Source organism: Siphateles boraxobius, unplaced genomic scaffold (assembly GCF_051911475.1).
Source record: "Siphateles boraxobius isolate OS27281-9 unplaced genomic scaffold, OSU_SipBor_1 53, whole genome shotgun sequence".
NCBI lineage: Eukaryota > Metazoa > Chordata > Actinopteri > Cypriniformes > Leuciscidae > Siphateles > Siphateles boraxobius.
In genome coordinates, this window is record NW_027509175.1 from 4365047 (window position 1) to 4390180 (window position 25134).

Genomic DNA, 25134 nt, shown 5'->3' on the forward strand with positions numbered 1-25134 from the left:
CTTGAATTATCCAATTGAAGCTTCGCTCTCTTGAGGTATGATGGATCTTGACAACTGTGATTCCTTAGTGGGGCTCTGGTGGTTTCACAGAGTGGTTATCTGTGGACAGGAACGAAAACTTAATTTTTATTTTTTATTTTTTTAATGTGCTATGCCATACAATGTTTATCTGAAGATCATACGTTTAACCAGCTTAAATGAGTAAGTTTTTTCAATTCTACATTCTTTTATTTTGAGTTAGGCTATAAAACTAGGCTACTTTTAATTTCATCCCAGTTATCAGGTTTATCAAAACATATTGAATTATATATATGTAGCCTATGTAATATGTATAATTCTAGAGAGAGAGAGAGAGAGAGAGAGAGAGAGAGAGAGAGAGAGAGAGAGAGAGAGAGATTAAATATACAGTTTAAGTTATAGACACACATTTGTTTGGTAGAAATGAGTGTAAGTGAGAAAAACCCGGTGTTCTCTGTAAACGGTACATCTATTCACATTATGTTTGCTGTCCTTTAGGTGAGATGGACATTAATGCCTGTCCACCACCATCTCCTGAGACTCTCATGGAGAATAGTGCAACCCACAAACGTCTCAACCCTCCTGTTCCATCCACCAAATCCATTCCTGGCACTGAGACGGCTGGTCCCCTGTCCTCCAATTCTGGCAGCCCTGACCGACCCTCTGAACCTCCTTCTTTAACTCAAGATACTACATTAAAACATGTTCCAGCCAAACCAACACCTGAGAAACCAACAACAGTTAAACCAAGCCCTGCTTCATCATCATCACATATCTCTAAAACTACTCCAACAATGCCAGCTCCATCATCATCATCATCATCATCATCATCATCATCATCATCATCATCATCATCATCATCATCATCAAAATCAACACCATTAATATTACCTTCTCCCAATGACCCATCTACACCCAGCATGACCATTTCTGCTGATCTTACTCCTCCTGAGGGTTCATCGTCCACCACCAAAACACCTGCAGCGGGCTCCGGTAAAATCCCCCGTCAACGGAGCTTTTTGGCTGCAGCCCAAAAGGTGATTATGCAGGAGAAATTAAGAAAGGATGAGGAGCAGGCCAAAGCTGAAGAATCTGGTAAGTGAAGCTTTGCATTATAACTAATACATTTAAAAAGCTAAAAGACAATGTGATGACTTGCTTATTTCTTTGTATGATACAATTTCAGTATATGCTTTCCACATTTCTTTGTTGCATTTGACTTTTTGAAACTATTTCTTAACATGTTGAAACTCAAAAAGACTTATTTTGTTTGATATTTTTAATGGTACCATTTTAATTGTTGTTTCTTGATATACATTCAGTATGCATTACACTAAAGGAATGCATCTGACCTAGGGTCACCAGTGGGTCACGTGTGTGTGTGTGCTAACTTTATCTTCACCAAGAACATAAATTATATTTTTTATCACAAACCAATGTGCTTCTGATGAGACTAAAATAGAGGAATATACATTTATTTACTCATAGTTTGGTTTTGCTTTTCTGGTTTGGTTTTGGCCAGTAATGTCAGAAAGTAATAGATATGTCAACCCTGAAGCATGATGAGTTATGTAACTTGCGATTTTCATTCAGATGCAATTCATATCTTTGGGATTATACTGGGGCCATAAATTAAATCAGTGACAAAGAATCAAGTAATACAATTGGCAGGAAACTATTGATAAACTGTATGTTCAGTAAAATGTCTTTATCTTTTCAGAAATACTTAAGTCCTTGTTTCCACTCATTCCACTTGGATTGTTCGGTTTGGATTGCACATTATTCACCATGGATCAGATGAGCATAGTTCATTTATTTAGAGCGAAATAGGAGGATAGTTATTGATTCATTAAGACTTCAATCAGTTTAAAATCGTGTAAAATTGATGTTAACCTAATTTTAGATAAATTATTTTAGATAAGTTAAATAATAAACTAACTCTTATCTCTCCCAGATGATATGGATGAGGAGCTAACTTTTGAGGAGCTCCTGGAGAAAGCTGAAGCTGGAGACCCTAGAGCACAGAGTAGAGTGAGTACTTGAAAACACACATGTAATAATTGACATAATATTAAAATAGTCATATGAAATATCATAAATTCTGTAGTGATTTTGTCTCCCCGTGGTTGACAGCATGTCCTTTCTGGCGTTGTCATTAGTGTGTCTATTTTCAGATTTCTGGAAGATGAGCCCATGCAGTCTCAATATAACTCAAATGCTCCTGCATGCATGTAGGCTACACATTCTCACACAGTCCGACGCAATGTGTCTGCAAATACAGACTCTGCTGACATACATACTATAAACACTTACTGTACATAGAAAGATGAGCCCTGACTTTTCTTTGAATAGCCTACTCTACTTTCCTTTTCCTGAATTCCACACTTATACCTTTTCTCATTCATATTTGATTCATTAAGATCAAGATATCAGGGCATAGAGCATGATAGGAGATGGAGATACGTCTAGTAGATGGGCCAAACATTTGACATCATAGTTCAGTTTCTGTTAATGATTTTGCACTAAGCTGTCATGGTGTTGGTAAAGGCACACTTTAAAGCTCTTGCTACGTTTAATAATAACGTGGTTTAGCATTTAGGCTAAGATTAGATATGGTTATATGATACTCTGTCTTGCTTTGAGCCTCTGGGAAATTAGCCCACTTATTATTGTTCATCAAAACATGGTACAGGGACTGCTGGGTAATGTAGTCAGTTCGGCATGATGTTGTAATCTAAGCAAACTGCACTCTAAACAAAAGATATTTGTATTATCATGCTCAAAAGGTCTTGAGGTGTTTCTAGAGGTAAGCAGTGACATTTCACTATCACAAAAAGGATTGAATTAATAAAAAATGAATTTTTATATTGCGTTGTATTTATTTATAATGTGTATTATTTAATGTGTTTGCTGTAGCTTGGTAAACACTACCTTAAACTGGCAAAGGAAAAAGACACAGAGACAAATAACCATACAGCTGTTGAATGGTTGGTGAAGGCAACAAAACAAGGTCGGAGAGATTCTGCCAAACTACTTCAGAAATGCTGGATCAAAAATAAAGGTGAGGGGAAGCAGAAAGCACGAGGAACTCTGAGAACTTGCCTTCAATTGCTTTGATTATATCAATGTAATATGAAGATTTGTTGAAACGTTCATTGATACATTTTTTATAATAATCACATAATGATTCTTTTTAAATTTTCTACTGCCAGGCATCACACCAGAGAACGCACAAGAGGTGAGAAAGCTGTCCTCAGAGAGTAAGTTTGAACAGGCAGTGAGGAGAGCAGCCATGACCATGTATTGGAAACTCAATCCTGACAGGAAGAAGAAAGTAGCCATGTCTGAGATGCTGGAGAATGTCAGCCAGGTCAATACTGTACCAGGTAATTCATTTCTTTCTTTTATTCATTTTATGCAAAAGCAGTATTTTTCATTATAGTTTACCTTAAACTTAAACAAGTGGCATTTTGACCAAATTTCTAGGAGGCTTATATTTTTATATAAACATGAACGGTAGCACTTTACAAAAAGTTAGTTATTTTAATAATGTAGTAAATGTTGAAGTTAACATTAACCAAGATTTTAGTTTTTTTTATTGTTAGTTCATGTTAAAGGTATAGTTCACCCAAAAATTAAAACAGATTTAATTTAGGCTTTTATTCACATATAAATATTGATCAGCGAACATAAACAGAACCTCAACCCAACCTGCTTTACGAGCAAGAACAAACCTCATTGGTTCTTGAGGAAGCTCAAACGTGCTGCGTAACACAGGAGAACGAACCTCATTGGGTCTTGAGGAAGCTCAAACGTGCTGCGTAACACAGGAGAACGAACCTCATTGGGTCTTGAGGAAGCTCAAACGTGCTGCGTAACACAGGAGAACGAACCTCATTGGTTCTTGAGGAAGCTCAAACGTGCTGCGTAACACAGGAGAACGAACCTCATTGGTTCTTGAGGAAGCTCAAACGTGCTGCGTAACACAGGAGAACGAACCTCACTGGGTCTTGAGGAAGCTCAAACGTGCTGCGTAACACAGGAGAACGATCCTCATTGGGTCTTGAGGAAGCTCAAACGTGCTGCGTAACACAGGAGAACGAACATCATTGGTTCTTGAGGAAGCTCAAACGTGCTGCGTAACACAGGAGAACGAACCTCATTGGTTCTTGAGGAAGCTCAAACGTGCTGCGTAACACAGGAGAACGAACCTCATTGGGTCTTGAGGAAGCTCAAACGTGCTGCGTAACACAGGAGAACGAACCTCATTGGGTCTTGAGGAAGCTCAAAGGTGCTGCGTAACACAGGAGAACGAACCTCATTGGTTCTTGAGGAAGCTCAAACGTGCTGCGTAACACAGGAGAACGAACCTCATTGGGTCTTGAGGAAGCTCAAACGTGCTGCGTAACACAGGAGAACGAACCTCATTGGGTCTTGAAGAAGCTCAAACGTGCTGCGTAACACAGGAGAACGAACATCATTGGTTCTTGAGGAAGCTCAAACGTGCTGCGTAACACAGGAGAACGAACCTCATTGGTTCTTGAGGAAGCTCAAACGTGCTGCGTAACACAGGAGAACGAACCTCATTGGCTCTTGAGGAAGCTCAAACGTGCTGCGTAACACAGGAGAACGAACCTCATTGGTTCTTGAGGAAGCTCAAACGTGCTGTGTAACAGGAGAACGAACCTCATTGGGTCTTGAGGAAGCTCAAACGTGCTGCGTAACACAGGAGAACGAACCTCATTGGGTCTTGAGGAAGCTCAAACGTGCTGCGTAACACAGGAGAACGAACATCATTGGTTCTTGAGGAAGCTCAAACGTGCTGCGTAACACAGGAGAACGAACCTCATTGGTTCTTGAGGAAGCTCAAACGTGCTGCGTAACACAGGAGAACGAACCTCACTGGGTCTTGAGGAAGCTCAAACGTGCTGCGTAACACAGGAGAACGAACCTCATTGGGTCTTGAGGAAGCTCAAACGTGCTGCGTAACACAGGAGAACGAACATCATTGGTTCTTGAGGAAGCTCAAACGTGCTGCGTAACACAGGAGAACGAACCTCATTGGTTCTTGAGGAAGCTCAAACGTGCTAAGTAACACAGGAGAACGAACCTCATTGGGTCTTGAGGAAGCTCAAACGTGCTGCGTAACACAGGAGAACGAACCTCATTGGGTCTTGAGGAAGCTCAAAGGTGCTGCGTAACACAGGAGAACGAACCTCATTGGTTCTTGAGGAAGCTCAAACGTGCTGCGTAACACAGGAGAACGAACCTCATTGGGTCTTGAGGAAGCTCAAACGTGCTGCGTAACACAGGAGAACGAACCTCACTGGGTCTTGAGGAAGCTCAAATGTGCTGCGTAACACAGGAGAACGAACCTCATTGGCTCTTGAGGAAGCTCAAACGTGCTGTGTAACAGGAGAACGAACCTCATTGGGTCTTGAGGAAGCTCAAACGTGCTGCGTAACACAGGAGAACGAACCTCATTGGGTCTTGAGGAAGCTCAAACGTGCTGCGTAACACAGGAGAACGAACATCATTGGTTCTTGAGGAAGCTCAAACGTGCTGCGTAACACAGGAGAACGAACCTCATTGGTTCTTGAGGAAGCTCAAACGTGCTGCGTAACACAGGAGAACGAACCTCACTGGGTCTTGAGGAAGCTCAAACGTGCTGCGTAACACAGGAGAACGAACCTCATTGGGTCTTGAGGAAGCTCAAACGTGCTGCGTAACACAGGAGAACGAACATCATTGGTTCTTGAGGAAGCTCAAACGTGCTGCGTAACACAGGAGAACGAACCTCATTGGTTCTTGAGGAAGCTCAAACGTGCTAAGTAACACAGGAGAACGAACCTCATTGGGTCTTGAGGAAGCTCAAACGTGCTGCGTAACACAGGAGAACGAACCTCATTGGGTCTTGAGGAAGCTCAAACGTGCTGCGTAACACAGGAGAACGAACCTCACTGGGTCTTGAGGAAGCTCAAACGTGCTGCGTAACACAGGAGAACGAACCTCATTGGGTCTTGAGGAAGCTCAAACGTGCTGCGTAACACAGGAGAACGAACATCATTGGTTCTTGAGGAAGCTCAAACGTGCTGCGTAACACAGGAGAACGAACCTCATTGGTTCTTGAGGAAGCTCAAACGTGCTAAGTAACACAGGAGAACGAACCTCATTGGGTCTTGAGGAAGCTCAAAGGTGCTGCGTAACACAGGAGAACGAACCTCATTGGTTCTTGAGGAAGCTCAAACGTGCTGCGTAACACAGGAGAACGAACCTCATTGGGTCTTGAGGAAGCTCAAACGTGCTGCGTAACACAGGAGAACGAACCTCACTGGGTCTTGAGGAAGCTCAAATGTGCTGCGTAACACAGGAGAACGAACCTCATTGGCTCTTGAGGAAGCTCAAACGTGCTGCGTAACACAGGAGAACGAACCTCATTGGTTCTTGAGGAAGCTCAAACATGCTGCGTAACACAGGAGAACGAACCTCATTGGTTCTCGCACGTGAAGCGAACATGCTTGAGCTTCTTTCTACCACAACTGATGTGTGAGTTGATGAATGTTTATGTGAATAAACGCCTAAATTCAATCTGTTCATCTTATGAAGCGATAGTGTCTCATCAGAAAATTTTGGTCTAAACCACTCAATTCATATGGATTAGTTTTACGATCTCTTTTTGAACTTTTTCAAGCGTCAAAGTTTCAGTTGCGTAGCTGTCAATGGAGAGACAGAAAGCTCTCAGATTTAATCAAAAAGATCTTCATTTGTGTTCCTAAGACAAATGAAAGTCTTACGAATTTTGTACATCATGAGGGTGAGTAATTAATGACAGAATTGTCCTTTTTTGGGTGAACTATTAACTAATGTTAACAACTGAAACCTTATTATGTTACTGAAATATAATGTAACATGTCTACATGTAGTAACTCTTAATGACTTTTATGTTACAGGTGAAGCTTCTGTATGCGGTGTAACACCCAGCATTTCTTCTCAGAGGAAAATTCTTGAGACAATGGTGTCTAATGAATGTAAGTGTACCTACTGTATATGTGTATATGCAAATACAATACATTGGGTCTTGTTCTGAAGGATGGTGAAAGCAAAAAAAGGTATATTTGTTTAACCTGAGGTCTAATTTTTCTGATTAAAATTTTAGACAGATACAGATGACTCATCAACTTTGCATCTTCTTCCTTCTACAGCTGGCTCTAAGTATGTGGATGCGGAAGATTTTGTGGAGATGACAAAAAAGTTCACAGAAGGCATTGCATGCACTCCCACACAGAGCACCTCAAGCGTAGATGCAAAGGGAGAGGAGACTTTAAGGAAAAGTGATGCAGCCTCATTTGATACGGTGATTTTTTTACTCAAAGTTGTAAATTAAAGAACGATTATTGGAGATTGTTTTACAACAGTGGTTCCCAACTCTGCGTACCCTTAATACTGCACATTTTGATGTCTCTCTGACACACATCTAACACACATATTTGAGATCTTGGGCTGCATCTGAAATCGCATGCTTTCTTGAGTAGGTTCTTATTTTGTACTTACTTTGCAAGCGCTATAAAAGTATGTTTTATATAGTATGAATCTGTGTAGTATGAATGTAACCCGGACGTACTACATTCGCCATGTTGCCACTGTCATGTGACCTACCAGCCTCAGTTGTGTCGCTTCACTGCTATTCCCGAATTCTCTCCCGTGGCCACATGGGATAGTAAAGTGTCCATCGTATGCACACTTCAGAATCTCGCCGAAAGAAGTAGGTCATCCGGGTACTTTTTGCCTACTCTCTTATGAGTACTGTGAATTCAGACATACTTCTTTTGTCGCACACTGTTTTTTGCCAACTAAATAGTAGGGAAGTATGGGATTTCGGATGCAGCCTTGGGGTCTTTACTAATGAGCCAATGAGTTGAATTAGGTGTTTGATTAAGGGAGACATCTAAAATGTGCACTGCAGACGGTACTCCAGGACCAGGATTGAAATTTTTTATCATACATTTAATGTTTAATTCAGTGTTAGTTTGTATTGTATACTTGCAAAATCTGAAAATTTTACTAAATTCCATCACCAAATGTTTTCAATGTATGGAAGAAGATAATTATAAGTGCAGACTAATTCTAGGCTTTTCATATAACAGCAATTTTTTAAAGCATTGATTAAAATAGGTGTTTTATAAATATATAAGCTATAACCATTTATATGTCATTGAGAAAGGCATTTAAAAGATATAATTTCCTCGCCTTGATGTTGTTCCAAACCTGTATGACTTTCTGTCTTCTGTGGAAAACAGTTTTTGACCATATGATGAAACTCAATGGGGTTCAAAACGACACTGGATCCCATTGATTTGTATGGACGAAAAACAGAATTTTTTTTCAAAATGTATCTTCTTTTGGGTTTTGTTTGGAATGACATGAGGGTGAGTAAATGATGACATCATTTTTCATTTTGTGTGAGCTTAAAGTTCCACCAACAGGAGTTTAATGCAAGTTGCTAAAATCAGCTGCTAAATGACAGCTTGCTACGTGTTTATACATCAAAATAAAATATTTGCAATGGTTCCAAAAGGGTTTGAAGAGTAAAAAAAGTGCTAATATTTTCGTGCAGAAAAAAAATGAATTGGCCCCCATTGCTCATAAGCGTCATCGAAAGTCTAGTTGGGGAATGACGAGCAGTGGGATGATGCTGGCTTCCAGACGCAGCGGTGCAATGAAGAGAGCCCTGGACATAAAAGCCCACTTCTTGGTGAAAAACAAATAAACAAAATTTATAGCCACCATTGATGTAGCTATTTATCAAACATCAGTTTAACACAAATAAAATATTACTCTTGTATTGTCCTTCCCTTCCCTGCAGGGTCTGCAGTACCCCCTCCATGCCATTATCGAGATGAAGGAACATTTAATTGACTGGGCATCTCGTGCTGGCGTCCAATGGCTGAGCACCATCATCCCAACACAACACGTCAACGCTCTTATCTTCTTCTTCATCATCTCCAATCTCACCATTGATCTGTTTGCCTTCATCATCCCGCTCCTCATCTTCTACCTCTCCTTTATCTCCATGGCCATCTGCACACTGAGAGTCTTCCAGAGCAGCAAAGGCTGGGAGAACCTCCGTGCCTTCACCGCCCTCCTCACACGCTTCGAGCCCAGCTTAGACGTGGAGCAAGCAGAGACCAACTTTGGCTGGAACAACCTGGAGCAGTACCTCTACTTCATGATATCCGTGTTCTTTGTGATCTTCACTTTCCCAGTTGCAGATAAAGGCTGGATCCCATGTTCAGAGCTTTCCACGGTAGCCATCTTCTTCACAGTACTGAGCTACATGAGCCTGGGCCCGTCTACAGCAGCGTACGCTCGAAGGGCGCTCATCATCGAGGTGGCTTCATCTTTGTGTGCCTTGACAAACAGGTTGCCAAAGGAAATGGTGATGGCCAGGATGCTGGGACATATTTTCACAACTATCCCTCTGGGAGAATCAGTGGTGGTGGAGCTCAGTGTACCCTGTGTGCTCTACATCTACCTTTTCTACTTGTTCTTCAGGTGAGGGCACTAGATCACATAAACCTAGTTAAGGCAATGTATATACTGTACATTCCATTGGATTGGACCGGGGTATTGTCATTAACTACGGTACATCTAAAACCAAAATTATTATAACATTTTTTAATTAAAAATAAATGGAAATAAATAAAAAACTTAATCTGAAATAAAAATAAATTATAATGTTATAGTAATAAAGTATTAAAAAACAAAAGCACATAACAAAATGACTAAACAAGAAACAAAAATTTTAATGAACATTGAAAATAAAATGTAAAAATGAAATACTAATTGAAAATATGAGTAAACACAATAATAGTAGATAAATAATAAATGACACTATATTGGATGCGGGGGAACCATTTGCACTGTCAATATCAAAGAAATAGTTATTTAGAAATTTACTTTTTTTTTATCAATTTAAATGTAAAGATTTATACTTAAAATTTTGAATGTCTACTTATTCAATATTTACTAAAAAAAATACACATGCATTTATTTTTCATCAAATGTTACTGTTTTAAAAGAAAACAAAAAAATATTATCTATGATTATAAATTATTTTCAGAAAATATTACGTTTCTGTACAAAGATAGAAATTGCAATAATTAATGGAATTACTAATTATACAAGCAATTAATAGAAAGTTTTGCTGGAGAAGGAAGACAACAAAATGTATGTACATTATTTAAAAAAATATAAGTATAGCGCTGACCCATTTTAATATTATATATTATGATATTGGAGCTTGAATATGATGACCATACCTAACTGGATCTCTTTTTGGGGGCTTTACAGTATGGCACGTATGAGGGGATTCAGAGGGACGTACTGCTTCCTGGTGCCGTATCTAGTCTGTTTTGTGTGGTGCGAGTTCTCTGTGGTTCTGCTGCGGAATTCCACCATCATCGGCCTTATCCGCACCTGTGTCGCCTACTTCCTCTTCCTGTTCGCATTACCTGTCTTGGCTATAGGTCTGATGGCGATGCTGCTGATTCAGGTGGTCAAGTGGTTCCTGGAGCTGGAGTTGACTAAAATGCTGGTGACGCTGGCAGTGTGCGCCGTCCCAGTGATGCTGCGGCTTTGGACTCGATTCAGCCTCTCCATTCTGAAAGTCTTCCGTACCATCACCGACAGAGGCCCAGTGAAACTGATCCTCCTGTGCATCACTACTGTGATTTTTCTCTGCGGCGTCTATGTCTATAACGCTGAAGGTCTGAAGGTTTATAACTCCACACTCACCTGGCAGAAATACGGTACACTGTGTGGCCCACATGCCTGGCAGGATCATGGGATGGCTCAAACACAGCTCCTCTGCAGCCATCTGGAAGGCCATCGTGTCACATGGAGAGGAGTGTTCCGTCGTGTTCGCGTAGCTGAGAAGGAAAACGGAGCACAGTCTGTTATAAACATTCTACCGGTGTTCATGGGCGACTGGTTGCAGTGTCTCTACGGTGAGGTGTATCCTAAGTGTGAACCACAGAATAATACGTCTCCGGTTGTGAATGTCACGGACGTCGTCCCAGAGCCTGTCAACGCCACAATGCTGTTCCTCCAGCAGGAAGAGGACGAGCTCTGTCGAATAAAGGCTTTTGCTAGACACCAATGCCACGTTAAACGCTTCGACAGTTACCGCTTTGAGGTGACGGTCGGCATGCCGGTGGATGGGGTCACAAAACTCGACGATCCGGCAGCTGACATTCTCCTAATGGCGAGCCACGAGTTTAGACAGGTGTTGCTGAACCTCGACCCAGGTAGCATGGTAGAGTTCAGCACAAAGCTGGAAGGGAAGTTGGGTAACAAACTACCTGCATTTGAACTGAAAGCCATACACTGTCTGGACTGCAGCTCCTCATTGGTGCCTGAGGGACGACAGGTCAAGATTGAGCGAAACTGGAGGAAAACCATGCTAAAAGCCATTAAATTTGCATTTGACTTTTTCTTTGCTCCGATTCTTTGTGCTAGGATTAATGTGTAAAAAAACAAGTGGAAGGAAAGATGAGAGATATGTAAATCTGAATCGCAGTCAAAGTGTTTGGAGATTTTTTCCTATTCGAAGTAGGATGAATTTGACAATTAGAACTCCAAACACAGTTTGCACATTTTATTGGTAATTTTTTTAAAAAAATATATAAATTATACATTCTTATATTGAATTAGAGATCTTGTATTATTGTTGTGGCATTGAGGAAATTACAATTTTTTTTAAATATTAGGGTCGATACCCCTTTTCTGTTGCTGTTATAAAATTGTGCATGCTTTGATTTTCAATCGGTTAACACCTTAACTTTCATTAATATGTCACAACCATTTTATGATGCATCCATAATCCATGTAAAATACTCTGAAATATGAATATTATTAAGTTTCATGACAGTTCTATTTTTAAGTACATTATCAAATGCTTTGCATATCAGTAGGTATAGCAAACGTTCACGCAAAATTAAAATTCTGTCATTTACAAATGTTACAAATTAATGTTTTATCCAATGAGTTTAAAGTTTTTCATTCCATATTTTATTCACCATTTTTTTTAGTAAGCTTTGCTCAAAATAAAATCCAACATGTGCAAGATGCTGAAAAACTGAGATGTTTATATAGAAAAACAATTAGAAATCAGTGCAGCAGAAAAACAAGCCTGTGTGAAGGGCATTGTTTGATATTTCTAAGCATTTCCTTGCTTTTTTATATCTTAAACCACCAGATCAATGTAATCACCAAATTTAATCTAAGAACCACCATTTCTGACCTTTAATTTTTTTCCCCAAAGCTTCAGAAATTCAGTCTGACCATTGCAACCAAAATGATTAAAGCACATTTTTATGATTACGATCCATGTGCAATGGATCTTTATTCACATTTTTGGATGTTTTTGTTTCAAATTTATTTTTCTCATGAATAAGAATGCATGGAATTCTTTTGTTTAGTATTTAGAATATTTATCAAATGAACTGTGTTTCTGTAAACATGAGCCTTTTAAATGTTAAAAAAGTGTACATTGTTCATAAAAAATCTACATACACCCACACAGCATGTTCAAACTTCTTTGTTGTTACTTTGTTGAATGGAAAAGCCATCTTCACAGAGATATTTTCCTTAAAGGTCCTATGACAAGTAGAAGTAAAACCTGTTTACAGTATCTCTGGGATTATGCTTTTATTTCTGTGAAAATGTAAAAATGAATAAAAGAATATCAATATCATTATAAGCATGTCAGATTTGTGTGTACATGTTTTTCTATCCCGTTGGGGACTTCAACCTGAATGCACAGACTCGTGTCACAGTGGGGACCTAAATTGAGGTCCCCATGGGTACACAAGCTCATAAATCATACAGAATGAGTTTTTATGGAAATGTAAAAATGCAGAAAGTTTCCTGTGATGGGTAGGTTTAGGGATCGGGTTAGTGTAAGGAAAAAGAATAACCAGTTTTTACATTATAAAAACCATTAAGTCTATGGAGAGTCCCCACAAAGACAGTGAACCAGATGTGTGTGTGTGTGTTAGATACACAGAAGCAGACGAAAGACTGAGACAGCACTATGACAAAAACAGTATAATCTAAGTGGGTAAACTGAGATCATGTTAATTTAATCACATTCTTCCATTTGCTTATTTTATTTTTCCATTAAGTGTAAATAGAATATGTTTAGGCATCATAGATATACACATTAGTAACACTGGATAATGATAAACATGCGTTTTTGTGTATGCTTGCATGTATAGGCCTATTTGTGTATGTGTCTGTGTGTGTGTGTGAGAGAGAGAGCGTGTGTGTGTGTGTGCCCTGAAAAACTCAAGCCATTATTCCCTGGTTGCATTGTGAATGTGAGTGTGTGTTTCACTGCATGTCTGAGAGGAAAAGCATGAGAGAATTCATAATGACGGAAGGCCTATCGCCATAGTAACAGGATGTAAGAGAACGAAAGAGTGAGAGAGAGAGAGAGAAACAGAGTAAAAAAGCAGAGAAGCATTGTCTAAGGGTACAAAAATGATGTGAATGAACTACAAATGTAAAATTAAGAGTAAAGAGACTGATTGTAAGAGGCACAGCCTCTTGACACGTAGAGCAAAGAGTACTAGAAAAATGGGACAAGGAAACGCGTGAACACCGGAAAAGACAGAAAAGGGGTGAAGTTAAGGAAAATGAGAAAGCAAGCAAGCAAGCTCGCTCGTCAGTTTGAGAGCACCCCGTTAGCATCGTAACACTTTAAAAATGGATTCATTAAAAGCAGGTGTTTGACAGTTACATTCATTCAGCCTTTTTCATATAGCAAAAACAATCACTGACCTCCGTGTCATAGTCTACAAAGACAACCCCAACAATTCATTACCACATCTACACCAAACAAACCTTAAATGAAAGAGAACTCGCTGTTTTCTTTCTACAGTGGATAGAGACTTACATGTACACCTGCGTGGTCACTGACAACAGTGCTGAGATTAACATTTAGAAATGGTTTACTATCTGGTACATATTGGAATGTTCCAGATTCAATCAAAGTTAAGCTATTTGGCATGTTGTTAATGACCAAAAAAACAAACATAATTTGGACACATCCTTAACTATTTTGATGCACTTACAATGGAAGTCTAGGGAGTGTGAAGGCATTGAATTTTGAAAATTGAAATTCAAAGTTTTGAAAGTATAGCCATAAAAACAGCATTATACATGTTAAAATGAAACTAATACATTTGATCTAATTAATTATTAATTAACTTGTTCAACTCCTGACCTGTCATAACCACATAAAGCTGGTAAACCCGGGAACTTGCGCAAGGACAGCACCTGTTGAAAGTTACTCTAAAAAAGTAATTAATTACTAGCTAATTACAGTGTATTAGATTACTGTACTAATTGCATTACTTTTTACTGATTACTTTCTAAATCCCATATCATCCTCAACCAGTTGAACAACACATGGATAGACACGAAACTGCACTATTAATTCTATCAAGTAAATAACACACAATTGCATAAATTATTTTTGAACTGACCAAAGTGTGTAAAAGGAGGTTACCATGAAAACATATATTTTAACACAAGACGTTGAATTTTGATGTTAAATCCACTATTGTTTTATATAGAATTGTTCTAGTCTATACAGTATGTAATGCAATTACATCTGAAGTAACTGTAATAAAATTACAGAAAAATGAAGAGTAATCCCATACTTAACTTTTAAAGTAATTAAATTACAGTTATTACATTGCTTAGTAATTAATTACACCCAACACTGTACGTTGGTAATGCATAACCAAAAGTTCATTCTTAAAAATAAAGGTTTCATAAGAGGGTTTTCACAGCAATGCCATTGAAGATTTGGGTTCCCCAAAGAAAATTTCAGTGAACAGCTCTTAACAGAACCATTTTTTTTCTCTAAATAAGAATTTTTTTTTTAATAAAGAATCTTTTTCCACAAGTGTGGGTATACCTGTAGGTCAGAGTCTTTACAATTGGTTGCCCATTACGACCTGCAGCTATACCTTTCTCTTTTATTTTTATAATACCTTTATTTTTAAGAGTGTTCATTCATATAGAAGAGTGTCCCACATCTAAAAGGAGGATTTAGACTTTATAGCTGAAATAAGCACATTTTGTTAATTAATGCAAGCCAGTGGTTCTCAACCAGGGGGCCTCATGATGACTAATCATAAAATCTAAATAATTCTTATTTTAATTAAATTGTTTTTATATTTTAGTTTTTTTCTTTAAAGAACCAGTATTATCACAATCTTGGGAAACCTGGATATACGAGGACATCTAATTTTAAAAGTGTAATTTCTACACCTGAAAAAGTCATGTAAATGTAAAAAATCTTAAAATTCATTATAATGCACATACACACTCAAATATTTTATCGGGTATATATTGTAAGTAAACATATATTTTTTAAATTCTTACACCGTAAATTAACTGGGTACTTCGAATATTGTAGACAATGAGTTGTCTTGCAGTCACAAATGCTGAGAACCACCCATATAAGCACTTTAACAAATACACATTTAACTGCAGACTTCCATTGCAAGTACATTACTTTGGTTTTATTAAACAAATTGAGGAATATCAGAATTATTGTTTGTTGTAAAGCTTTATTTTACGTTTTGATGCCGGAATATTCCATTAAATGAACCAACTGATTTCCCATGCAGTCACTATTGTTCAAAAGGTTTTTTCAGATCGGTAAGATTTCAAAATACAGCAAAAGCAGTAATATTGTGAAATATGTTTACAATTTAAAATAATGTTTTTTTGTTTTTATTTGAATATATTTTAAAATGCAATTTATCCCTGTGATGGCAAAGCTGAATTTTTGAAAGAAATTAAATAAATTAACAGTTTCTTCAGCAAGGATGCATTAAATTGATCAAAAGAAATGACAATAAAGACATTTAAAGCTTTCTATTTCATATAAATGCTGTTCTTTTGAACTTCCTATTCATCAAAGAATCCTGAAAAAAAAATGTACACAACTGTTTTCAGCATTGATAATAATAAGAAATGCTTATTGAGCAGCATATCAGCATATTAGAATGATTTCTGAAGGATTGTGTGACACTGAACCTGGAGTAATGATGCTGAAAATTCAGCTTTGCCATCACAGGAATAAACTGCATTCAAATAGAAAACAGTTTTTAAACTGTAAAAATATTTCACATATTACTGTTTAAGCAGTATTTTGAGTCAAATAAATGCATACCAAGGGGGTGAGCATAAGAGGCTTCTTTTCAAAACATTAAAAAATCTCACCGACCTGAAAAACGTTTGATTGGTAGTGTGTGTCTGCTTTGTTTTATTGCCTGTGGCACTAAATTTGTCATTCATTTTTCCTACATGATTGTTTAATTACCTTTTTGAGGGATCCATAGCTACAATCATAATTAAAAAGGCAGTAGTTTACTGTGAGAGACCAGAGCTGACTAGATTGGAGTTAACTGACCCTAACACATGTCAGCTCCCATGCACATCGCTGCAGGAGGCCTTTTTGAAAGCGTGCAAACAGTGTTATGAGATTGACCAATACCTTTCACTTTCTTGCCATACAGGTGTAAATGTAACCCATCATGAGGTGTAAACCGGTTAAAGACATTGTTCTGATGAAGTAATGGAGCAATCCTTCTGTTCGGGTACATTTGAGACAAGTATTAGAATTCAAACCTCCTCCAGGTGTGAGATATAGTGATTCGGTCATAGGCATCCATGTTTCCACAAATGGTCAATTCGATGAGAAGTAAAATGAGGGCTCTTAAAGCAGATGCATTGTGGGATCGTTTTTTTTTTTTTGGGAAGCACGTGATAGGAAGACTCCTCAGAGCACTCTTGTTACCATGACAACTGGTGTCCATGGCAACCCTGGCACAGAGGAGTGGAGCGGTCTCATTCCTAGTCTTCAGCCCAAAGGCACAACGCCTTATCCAAAATCAGCCGTTAATCACAGATCTGCGAAGGCCGGGATTGGCCATCAACAACATCCATCACATATCAAAGGAGTTCGGGATTGTTCCATGATGTAAATCGTGAAATTCCACGTATCGTTGGCAAAATACCTGGCGGTGTAATTAACCAAATAGTTATCAGATAAAGTCATTGGCTATACATAACTGCTCTCCTGTAACTGCTTAGCTGCAAAGTCCATCTGTGTAATTTCAGGGTCTGGCAACTATGTCCACCTCCACAGGACCAAAGATGTGTGTGTTTTAAAGGATAAATTTGATATGTGTGCATGGTTTAAATGTGTGTGGCCCTGGGAAGAGCATTACTGCAACACCTCAACACATCTCCTGTTACTGGTTTTCTGCATTGACCCTGTCCTGAAAGATATAGAGGTTGTTAGTGGCAGCTATGGCGATGATGTTTTCGGCCGGATGCCAAGCCATGTGCAGAATCTTTTTAGAGAAGTCAAGACTGTCCACGCCCACATCACCCCTTCGACGGCGGCCCCCGGTGTAAACACGGCGAGTCCGTAGCACAGCACGCGGTTTACTGCTCTCACGCCATGCCTCGAGGGTTACACCGCGACCGGTCTCGCGATCAAACATCCGGAAAAAACTGTTATACGCTCCTGTCATGATTACACTTGGAGGGGGTACGGTGAGAGACAGCAAAGCATGATGGGTTAAAATCAGAATGGGTATGTGGAGTAAAGAAGAAAAAAAAAAGAGAACAGATGAGCAAATCAATATGGAAATGCGAGAGAGAAAGTGGAAAGAAGAGAAAGAGGATATGAGTACAAAACAGGAAATAAACCCATATTGCATAGAATATGATCCTTCAAAGCCTCAGAAATGTTTACCTGTCGTTGCTGTTCCAGACGCACTCAAACTTGTCAAAGATGCAGTCATTTTCATACAAAGAGCAGAGTTTACTTCTTAGGTACTCATGAACCTGACACAGAAGGAAATGTTGAAATATGTATTCATAATTATTCCAAAATGTATTCTAAACTTTGAACACATACATTTATACTAAATACAACTATAACAGAGTTAAAACATACTGATGAACAGCAGAATTCGACTAGATATTTCACTATAAATAAAGTAGAAAGAAAGAATAAAGCAGGGGCTCAAATCTGTGGATTGTTTATTGAATCTGTTCATTTACATGAACTGTCTGAGGGAATATATTTGATCAGTGTTGTTAAAACTAAAACTTTAAAAATTAAGTTCCGTTAATTGAAATAAAGCGTAAATAAAAAAAAATAAAAAAAAGATTACATTAAAAGCCTAAACAAAAATTACTAAAACTTAAACTGAAATAAAAATATAGCTAAAAACATAACAATAGCATTTTTTTTTTACTTATAAATACTAAAATAGTATATAAATAAAACTAAAATAACACTGGACTTTCCAACACCTCATAGGAACAGACCCTTTAGGATTTACTTGAACGAATACAAGTATCCAAGTGTAAAAAGTTCTTATTTTCACATGAAAACAGTCCTCATCAGCTAGAAATAGTTTAGCCTAGCATATGTGTTGGAAATATCACGTGTTCATGCTGTTGTGTAAAGACCTGTATGATACCCACTTGGTAGGTCTCCACTGGGCCCTTCTCCATGTTAAGGTCCCATACTTTGACAGTCAAGTAGTCTCTGGTGAGCAGATAACGTCCACTATGGCTGAACTTAACATCAGAAACTGAAGAGATGATCTCAGAGAAGAAAGATCGATTGCCTGGATCTTCTGGCTCCTCAAAGACTGAGGTAGAGAAAAGATACAGATTCAAACTGAGTTCAGATTCACGTGATATAATTGGGGCGGTGCAGCTTTTATCAGCATGATGAGCCTCCATAATGTTTAGCTTCCCTTTTTACGCTCTGGCTGTCAATCATCAGGTATTTTCAGTTAATCAAAGTCTCCTGGGGAACGGTTTCAATGGTTTCAGAGTTAATGATGGCAATGAAACATTTTCAACACTGTGTTCTGCTTGTGTTTTACTGCAGCAATAAGTGTAATTCTCACTACATCTGCTACAGTGCTAATTCCCCCACCAGCAAGCACAGATTTTCTTCTTAATTGTTTTCACTGTGTCCCGCTGTCTCTCCCACTGCAGCGTTACTTCTAAGTAAAGAACTCCTCAAATTAAAGATTTAATACAGGCATAAATCATATCAATAGGCATTGTATATATCATTATACTTTCAAATAACTGTTTTCTATTTTAATATATTTTAAAATGCAATTTAATCCTGCTATGGCAAAGCTAAATTTTCAGCATCATTATTCCAGTCTTCAGTGTCACATGACCCTTCAGAAATCATTTTAATATGATTTGCTGCTACAGAAACCTTTCTTTTTATTATCAAATTTGAAAACGGCTGCTTTATATTTTTGTGGAAAACAAGATACATTTTATTCAAGATTCTAGAATAAAAAGTAAAGAAAAGAGCATTTATTTTTGTATCTTATATATGTCTTTATTGTAACTGTTTCATCATATTTTTATGGTGCTTTAATTCCTCTTTGGCTCGAGAGCTCCTGTCTCCATTCATTGTATTGATTTTGTGGAAAACATGATACATTTTTTTATTCAAGATTCTAGAATAAAGGTTCTAAAAGAGCAGCATTTATCTTTTGTATCTCATATATGTCTTTATTGTAACTTTTGATAAATTTACCGTGTCCTTGCTGAATAAAATAATTTCTTTAAAATAATTTTTCCTTTACTGTCCCCTAAACTTTAAATGGTACTGTAAGTAATGCAGCCCTTGTGCTTACTTTTGGAGTGCTTGTCACAGAGTGCCGACTCTCTCATGTCACAGAGGCGCAGTGTGCCTTTACTGCTGCTGTATACAAACAGGTGGCAGTGATGTGGGTGGAACTCTGCAGCTGTTATCACCTCCGTCAGGTCCTCCATATTGGCAGGCTTAATGTCCACAATGTCTGAGAAGGGGAAAGAGGTCAAGGAGAGTATCTGATATACAGTTCTGAAAGCTATGTTTGAGACTCCTAAATCTCTCATAAATGCAGATGTAAGTATGTCCACTAATAATGACTAATTATTAGATTTTTAATTAGATTAATTCATCTAAATTATTAGATTATTATTAATAGTAAGAATGTCCACTAATAATGACTAATGAATAATGACTTAAAGAGGATATATTATGCCCTTTTACAGTCTTGATTTTGTTTTTGTCGTCTACTATTTTTCAAAAATGTTCCATGGAAAAAGAACGACTTTTGGGTTTGGAATAAATGTTGATTGAATATTCGCTTTTAGGGATCACACCTTGCAAGGTTTGAACCTACGACTTCTTTCACTAGGCTGCATAAGGCAAAATTAACTGACAATGTATTGTCAATATATTCCAGTTTTACATTGCTAAACGCTCAATGAATGGTTCACAAAGCTTCATGCGGAAATAGAGATCACATAAGGTCTACGACTGAAAGCACACTGACAGTAGTAGCTTATAAACTATGCATCATCAGCTCCCTTGATGGTGTAAAGCTCTACGGTTGTATGATTATTATTCTGAGCACTCACACGCACACATACATGTTCATCTACTCAGTAAGCAATACGCATCACATGCAAGCACAGACACACAACCTACAATTTTCCTGAAGGCAGCTATTATGTGTTTTAGAAGAGAGTGTTTCCTTGGTGAATTATTTAAATGTTTCCATAGATATTTTATTTCTAGGTCAGAGCCCTGCTCAAAAGAAGAGCAGCTACGCAATCTAGAATACAAAACCTCAGGATTCAGTCCAGTCACAAGAACACAAAGAAACAATAGCAATCCAGTTCAGAAATAATTTTTGCACCATATTCACCCAACTGATGCAACCTTTATGCCTCTCTCCCAATTATTTGGTATAGTATATAAAGCCAGTGTAAAGTGTAACAAAGACTGCATTTGATCTTTTTTCTGTGAATATAGATAGGAGGATTGGCATGAAGGATACTGAAGCTTCGGTCGGTGATGTCCAGGTGCCACATGTTGATCCTGAGATCATCAGCAGACAGATATGTCTCTCCATCGCTATTGACTGAGATGGAGTTGACGTGGTAGGTGTGGCCGTTAGCAAAGATTCTCCGTGGCCGCACTTCAACCATCAGGTCAGTGGGTTTCAGGACCGGCACCTGGAAGGAAATTGATTTTTAGCATCAGAGGGGATCACTATGTAACATATAACAACTAATACTCATAATTTATTAACAAACATTATTTAGGATCGAAATTTCAAGTACTTTCAAATATGATTATCATTTTACATATTCATTTGTTGGAAAATTAATATGCAAAATTTGATCCATCTATTTGAAAGTATTATATTAACTAGTGATCTTCTAACAAATATTATTTGGCTAATATACAGTATACAGTCAGTCCATCTGCAATTATCGCAGGGTGATCGGGTCCCTGATCACTCTAAAGGGATTATATTTTGCGATAATAACCGCTGGCTGAAACTTATCTGGCTTATTACACCACTACTTACCAAATAAATAAAAAATGGACACTATTGATTTGAGTTATCAGTATCATCATGTGAGAAAAAAGAGACAGAGTAATATGAGAAACTAGCACAATTACTGTATGGAGAAAAATGGTTGATAATGACAACGGTCAATTATACAATTTAGCAGTCAATAAACAAAAGAATTTCATCACAGAATAGCTCGATCAACCAATCAGAAACATATTCCAGAGAGCTGTGTATAATGAGTTGTTATAGAGCATGACAAAAATCAGTGACTAAAACGAACGCTAAATCAAACCAGTTATATTCTCTGCAGTGTATTGATCTAATATGCCAGTGGTGAAAATACCCGTAATGAGGTCACTGTGGAGATGTCCTTTATTCGCCCTTCTTCGTCCTTCAGATTGTAGCCCTCTGGCCGCTTGTCTCTCTCGCTCACCTTCCATAGCTTTATCGTTTTATCTGTTGGAACATACAGTACCTGAGAGATTACCAGCCATTCATTTTTATAACTGAGACTTTCTATACCAAAACATCAATATATATTCCAGTGGTTTTGCAAGGCATTTTCATTCAGAAGGCCTTGAGAGTCATTGTTCATGCTTATGATACTATAAATAATGGCTTTGTCTTATACTTGCACAGATTTGCTTGTGTTGATTTATTGCACATAATAATCACAATGCCTTTTAATATTAGGCCTAAAATTATTTCCCTCTTATATTGAATGGTTCAATTATGTGGATTAGACAAGTTTAAACCATGAAAGACAAGAAGAGGTATGATTACCATTGGTAGAGAGGAGAAAGTGGGCAGCGTTTTGATGTGGCAGCCAGCGGATCTTATTGATCTTCTCCTCAATTTCCAAACTCTTCAGATAGTCAAAGTCCGGTTCGTGACTCTGGAACGTACTGTAGACATTATACTCACCCGATTCTCCCAGCTCCTCACATTCACCTTTAGACTGCATTAAGAAAAAAGATCCAAATACATATACAATATGCTTATGTACATAAATAACAGTCAAAATGTTTGAATTCTCAAATGTATAGTTCACGAATGCACATTACTTTAACAGTTTATGCGATATATATGTTAAATAAACATGAAATCTCCCAGTATAAAGATGTAATAGATAAAAAATAAATTAGACCTAGAAATGCGGGATATTCTTCTTACAATTTTGCTTGAAATGGGTGAAACTCTGTTTCCATATGAGATGTCTCATAATAACAGTGTTTTGTTCTGTATCGAGTTTAAAATAAGAGTAATACATGGAAAATGCACTGATTCAATGTTTCTAACTGTGATCTGGGAACCAGACGGCTCAATATCACAGGCGATATCTGATACATTGTCTTTATGAAGTATTTTAAACCTGATCTATTTTAATTATGTCATAAGGCTCTTTGGGAAATGAAAATTAAAACCACCACATGCATATTTAGTGTCCCATGCTATAGCGCTACAAAATGTGTGTAAAAACTAACATATCTAGTATTTTTGGCAGAACAGAACTTTTTAATCGTTATGACTTTTGATCTTCCCCTCCCCATCTAATTCACTCTGCTACTTAAAAAAAACACTACTTTAATCCCCAATTATCAATCACCCACTGTAGTGCTTTATAGCTCACAGTTTGACCTACCTCTGTCTCTCTCTGGAAGATGACCACTCTCCCCCCCTTATCCCCTGTGGCCAGCAGATCCCCCGTCTGGTTAAATTCCACTGTAGAAATGACATCAGCTACAAAGAAAGAAAGTGGATTGTGTTAATTTATCAGCGAAAATAGTAATACAAACATTTATAAAAATGAATATATATATATATATATATATTAGTATTATAAAATAATATCCTAATATCATTGTCATATATATATATATATATATACAATATTTTTAATTATTGTTATTATTATTAAATATTGGAATAAAAATGCATTTATAGCTATTCTTGTCATTTTCTCAAAATAAAATCAAAATACATATTTAAAAAAAAACATTTTACTTTCTGTAAAAGAACATTTGTAGATTTTAGGGATGTGAACAACTGCAGGTGGCAGCACAGTATTTCTATCTTCATAGAAAGTATATGCAAATTTTCACAAAATTGGAATAGATGAGTAGAGAATAACTGCACACCTGGAGCTAAATGCGAATACATTTACATAACAGTCTTGCATGAAAATCCCAGCTAAAAATATTTTACGGAACAAATTACCTAAAGTAATATAAGTTCATGAGTATGTGCTAGCACAGCACAACTGTGATTTTGTCGACGCAAACACTTTTAGTCAAGAGCCTCATCTGGGCATATGGCTTCACATTGTACACCCTAATAGTTGATAAACGGCATGCTCTTGCTCCTGCCAGTACAATGATGATGACACTCAATAAAAACTGCCTGGCTTGCTCCTGATGAAGCATTCAGTAACATGATTATGGTAAAGCCTGCAAAAGACACAAATGTTTCCTAAACAATGTAAGGACTAATGTGCAAGGGCTTGTATAAGAAAGTTAAAATACTCGCTGATTCTCTTAAAAATCAAAAGAATATGATTTTAAATGAAATGCAAGACTATCTTGGTTCTGTTTGCACATGCATTATTCAGGATGGCTTACAGCACCCAATAAAATTATTGAATGAAAACAGTCTCACTAATGCATGCTGTAACCAAATAAGAAATGTGATGTGGGACCAGGTGACCAAAGTCTGATGAGTCAGCTGAATATTTAGAATACCTTACCGCACAGCTGCTGAGATCAAGGTTATCGTGACTCCAGAAAGGTGAACAGGATCAAATAACAGTTGAGTGTGTGTGTATGTGTGAAGATGGAGTGTTCATGCAGGTGTGTGCACATACCTTCTGTGACATAGTCTCGGAGGAAGCTGTGATTGATTTTGGGGCTCTCACTGTCCTCACCCATCGGAAGCAGCGGAGTGCGTAAGCGCGCCCGTCCGGAGCAGAGCCGTCCAATCCGTGCTGTCCCACCCCCCCGGTGCTTTGCCCATGCTGCTGCGGCCTAGCAGAGTAGCCTGCCGCACAGCATCCTGGGATACAGTCTGCCTTTGTGAGGAGGAAGATGAGCAGCAAACGATAAAGGTGTGAAGGATGCCACGTCAAGACAGGGAAAAGGGTGGAAAAACGGGATAAAAAACGTTCAGTCAGCTGGAGAAAAGCACCTTGTCATATGCACACGTGCTTGAGCGCACGTCCTGACGCTCATTCAACACTGCCTGGCAACAAGAAATGCAGAGGGAAAAAAGAGGATGTAGGTGTGTGAGTGATCCGTAGATCCGTCGTGCTGCAGTAAGTCCTTTTCCAGCCGCTCCTTGGGTGCGGTAGTCCTTGAAGGAGAGCAGAGGATAGTGGAGGAGAGAGAGACAGGTTGTCTTTCACAGGAAGGATGAGGAAGAAGATGAGAGGCCTGGTCCTACCTCACAGCTTCACGGTGTGTCCTCTCCCTTCTGCTGCAGTGTGACGGAGTGCGCGCGTATGTATGCGTGCTTGTGCGTGAAGGGAAAGGAAAGATGAAAAAGAGGGGGGAGGGAGAGAAAGAGGGAGAGAGAGAGAGGATACCGCCAGCCTGTCTTTCTCGACTAGCACTGCTGCTGAGCATCTGCG

At 38.2% G+C, this 25134-nt stretch overlaps 2 protein-coding genes across 3 annotated transcripts; one reads left to right on the forward strand and one right to left on the reverse strand.

Moving 5' to 3' along the window:
- Positions 1 to 58: 58 nt before the first annotated feature.
- Positions 59 to 12775, forward strand: wfs1a (Wolfram syndrome 1a (wolframin)). Its single transcript, XM_077205077.1, has 10 exons — positions 59 to 201; positions 517 to 1113; positions 1973 to 2049; positions 2935 to 3079; positions 3231 to 3404; positions 6969 to 7046; positions 7221 to 7372; positions 8633 to 8770; positions 8882 to 9570; positions 10369 to 12775. Exons 1-10 carry the CDS (start codon positions 198 to 200, stop codon positions 11546 to 11548), a joined length of 3234 nt encoding a protein of 1077 aa, XP_077061192.1. The 5' UTR covers positions 59 to 197; the 3' UTR covers positions 11549 to 12775.
- On the reverse strand, positions 12573 to 25133 carry ppp2r2ca (protein phosphatase 2, regulatory subunit B, gamma a). 2 transcript variants are annotated; one of them, XM_077205083.1, is made up of 9 exons: positions 24373 to 24999; positions 23155 to 23252; positions 22296 to 22470; positions 21856 to 21968; positions 20988 to 21165; positions 19794 to 19958; positions 18604 to 18773; positions 17864 to 17955; positions 12573 to 12675 (listed from the first exon to the last, which is right to left on the reverse strand). In XM_077205083.1, exons 1-9 carry the CDS (start codon positions 24434 to 24436, stop codon positions 12573 to 12575), a joined length of 1158 nt encoding a protein of 385 aa, XP_077061198.1. In that variant the 5' UTR covers positions 24437 to 24999. The 2 variants fall into 2 exon arrangements, with proteins under 2 accessions (XP_077061198.1, XP_077061197.1); XM_077205082.1 differs by lacking the exon at positions 12573 to 12675 and adding an exon at positions 13140 to 17646 and having other exon boundaries at positions 24373 to 25133.
- Between the last annotated feature and the right edge of the window lies 1 nt (position 25134).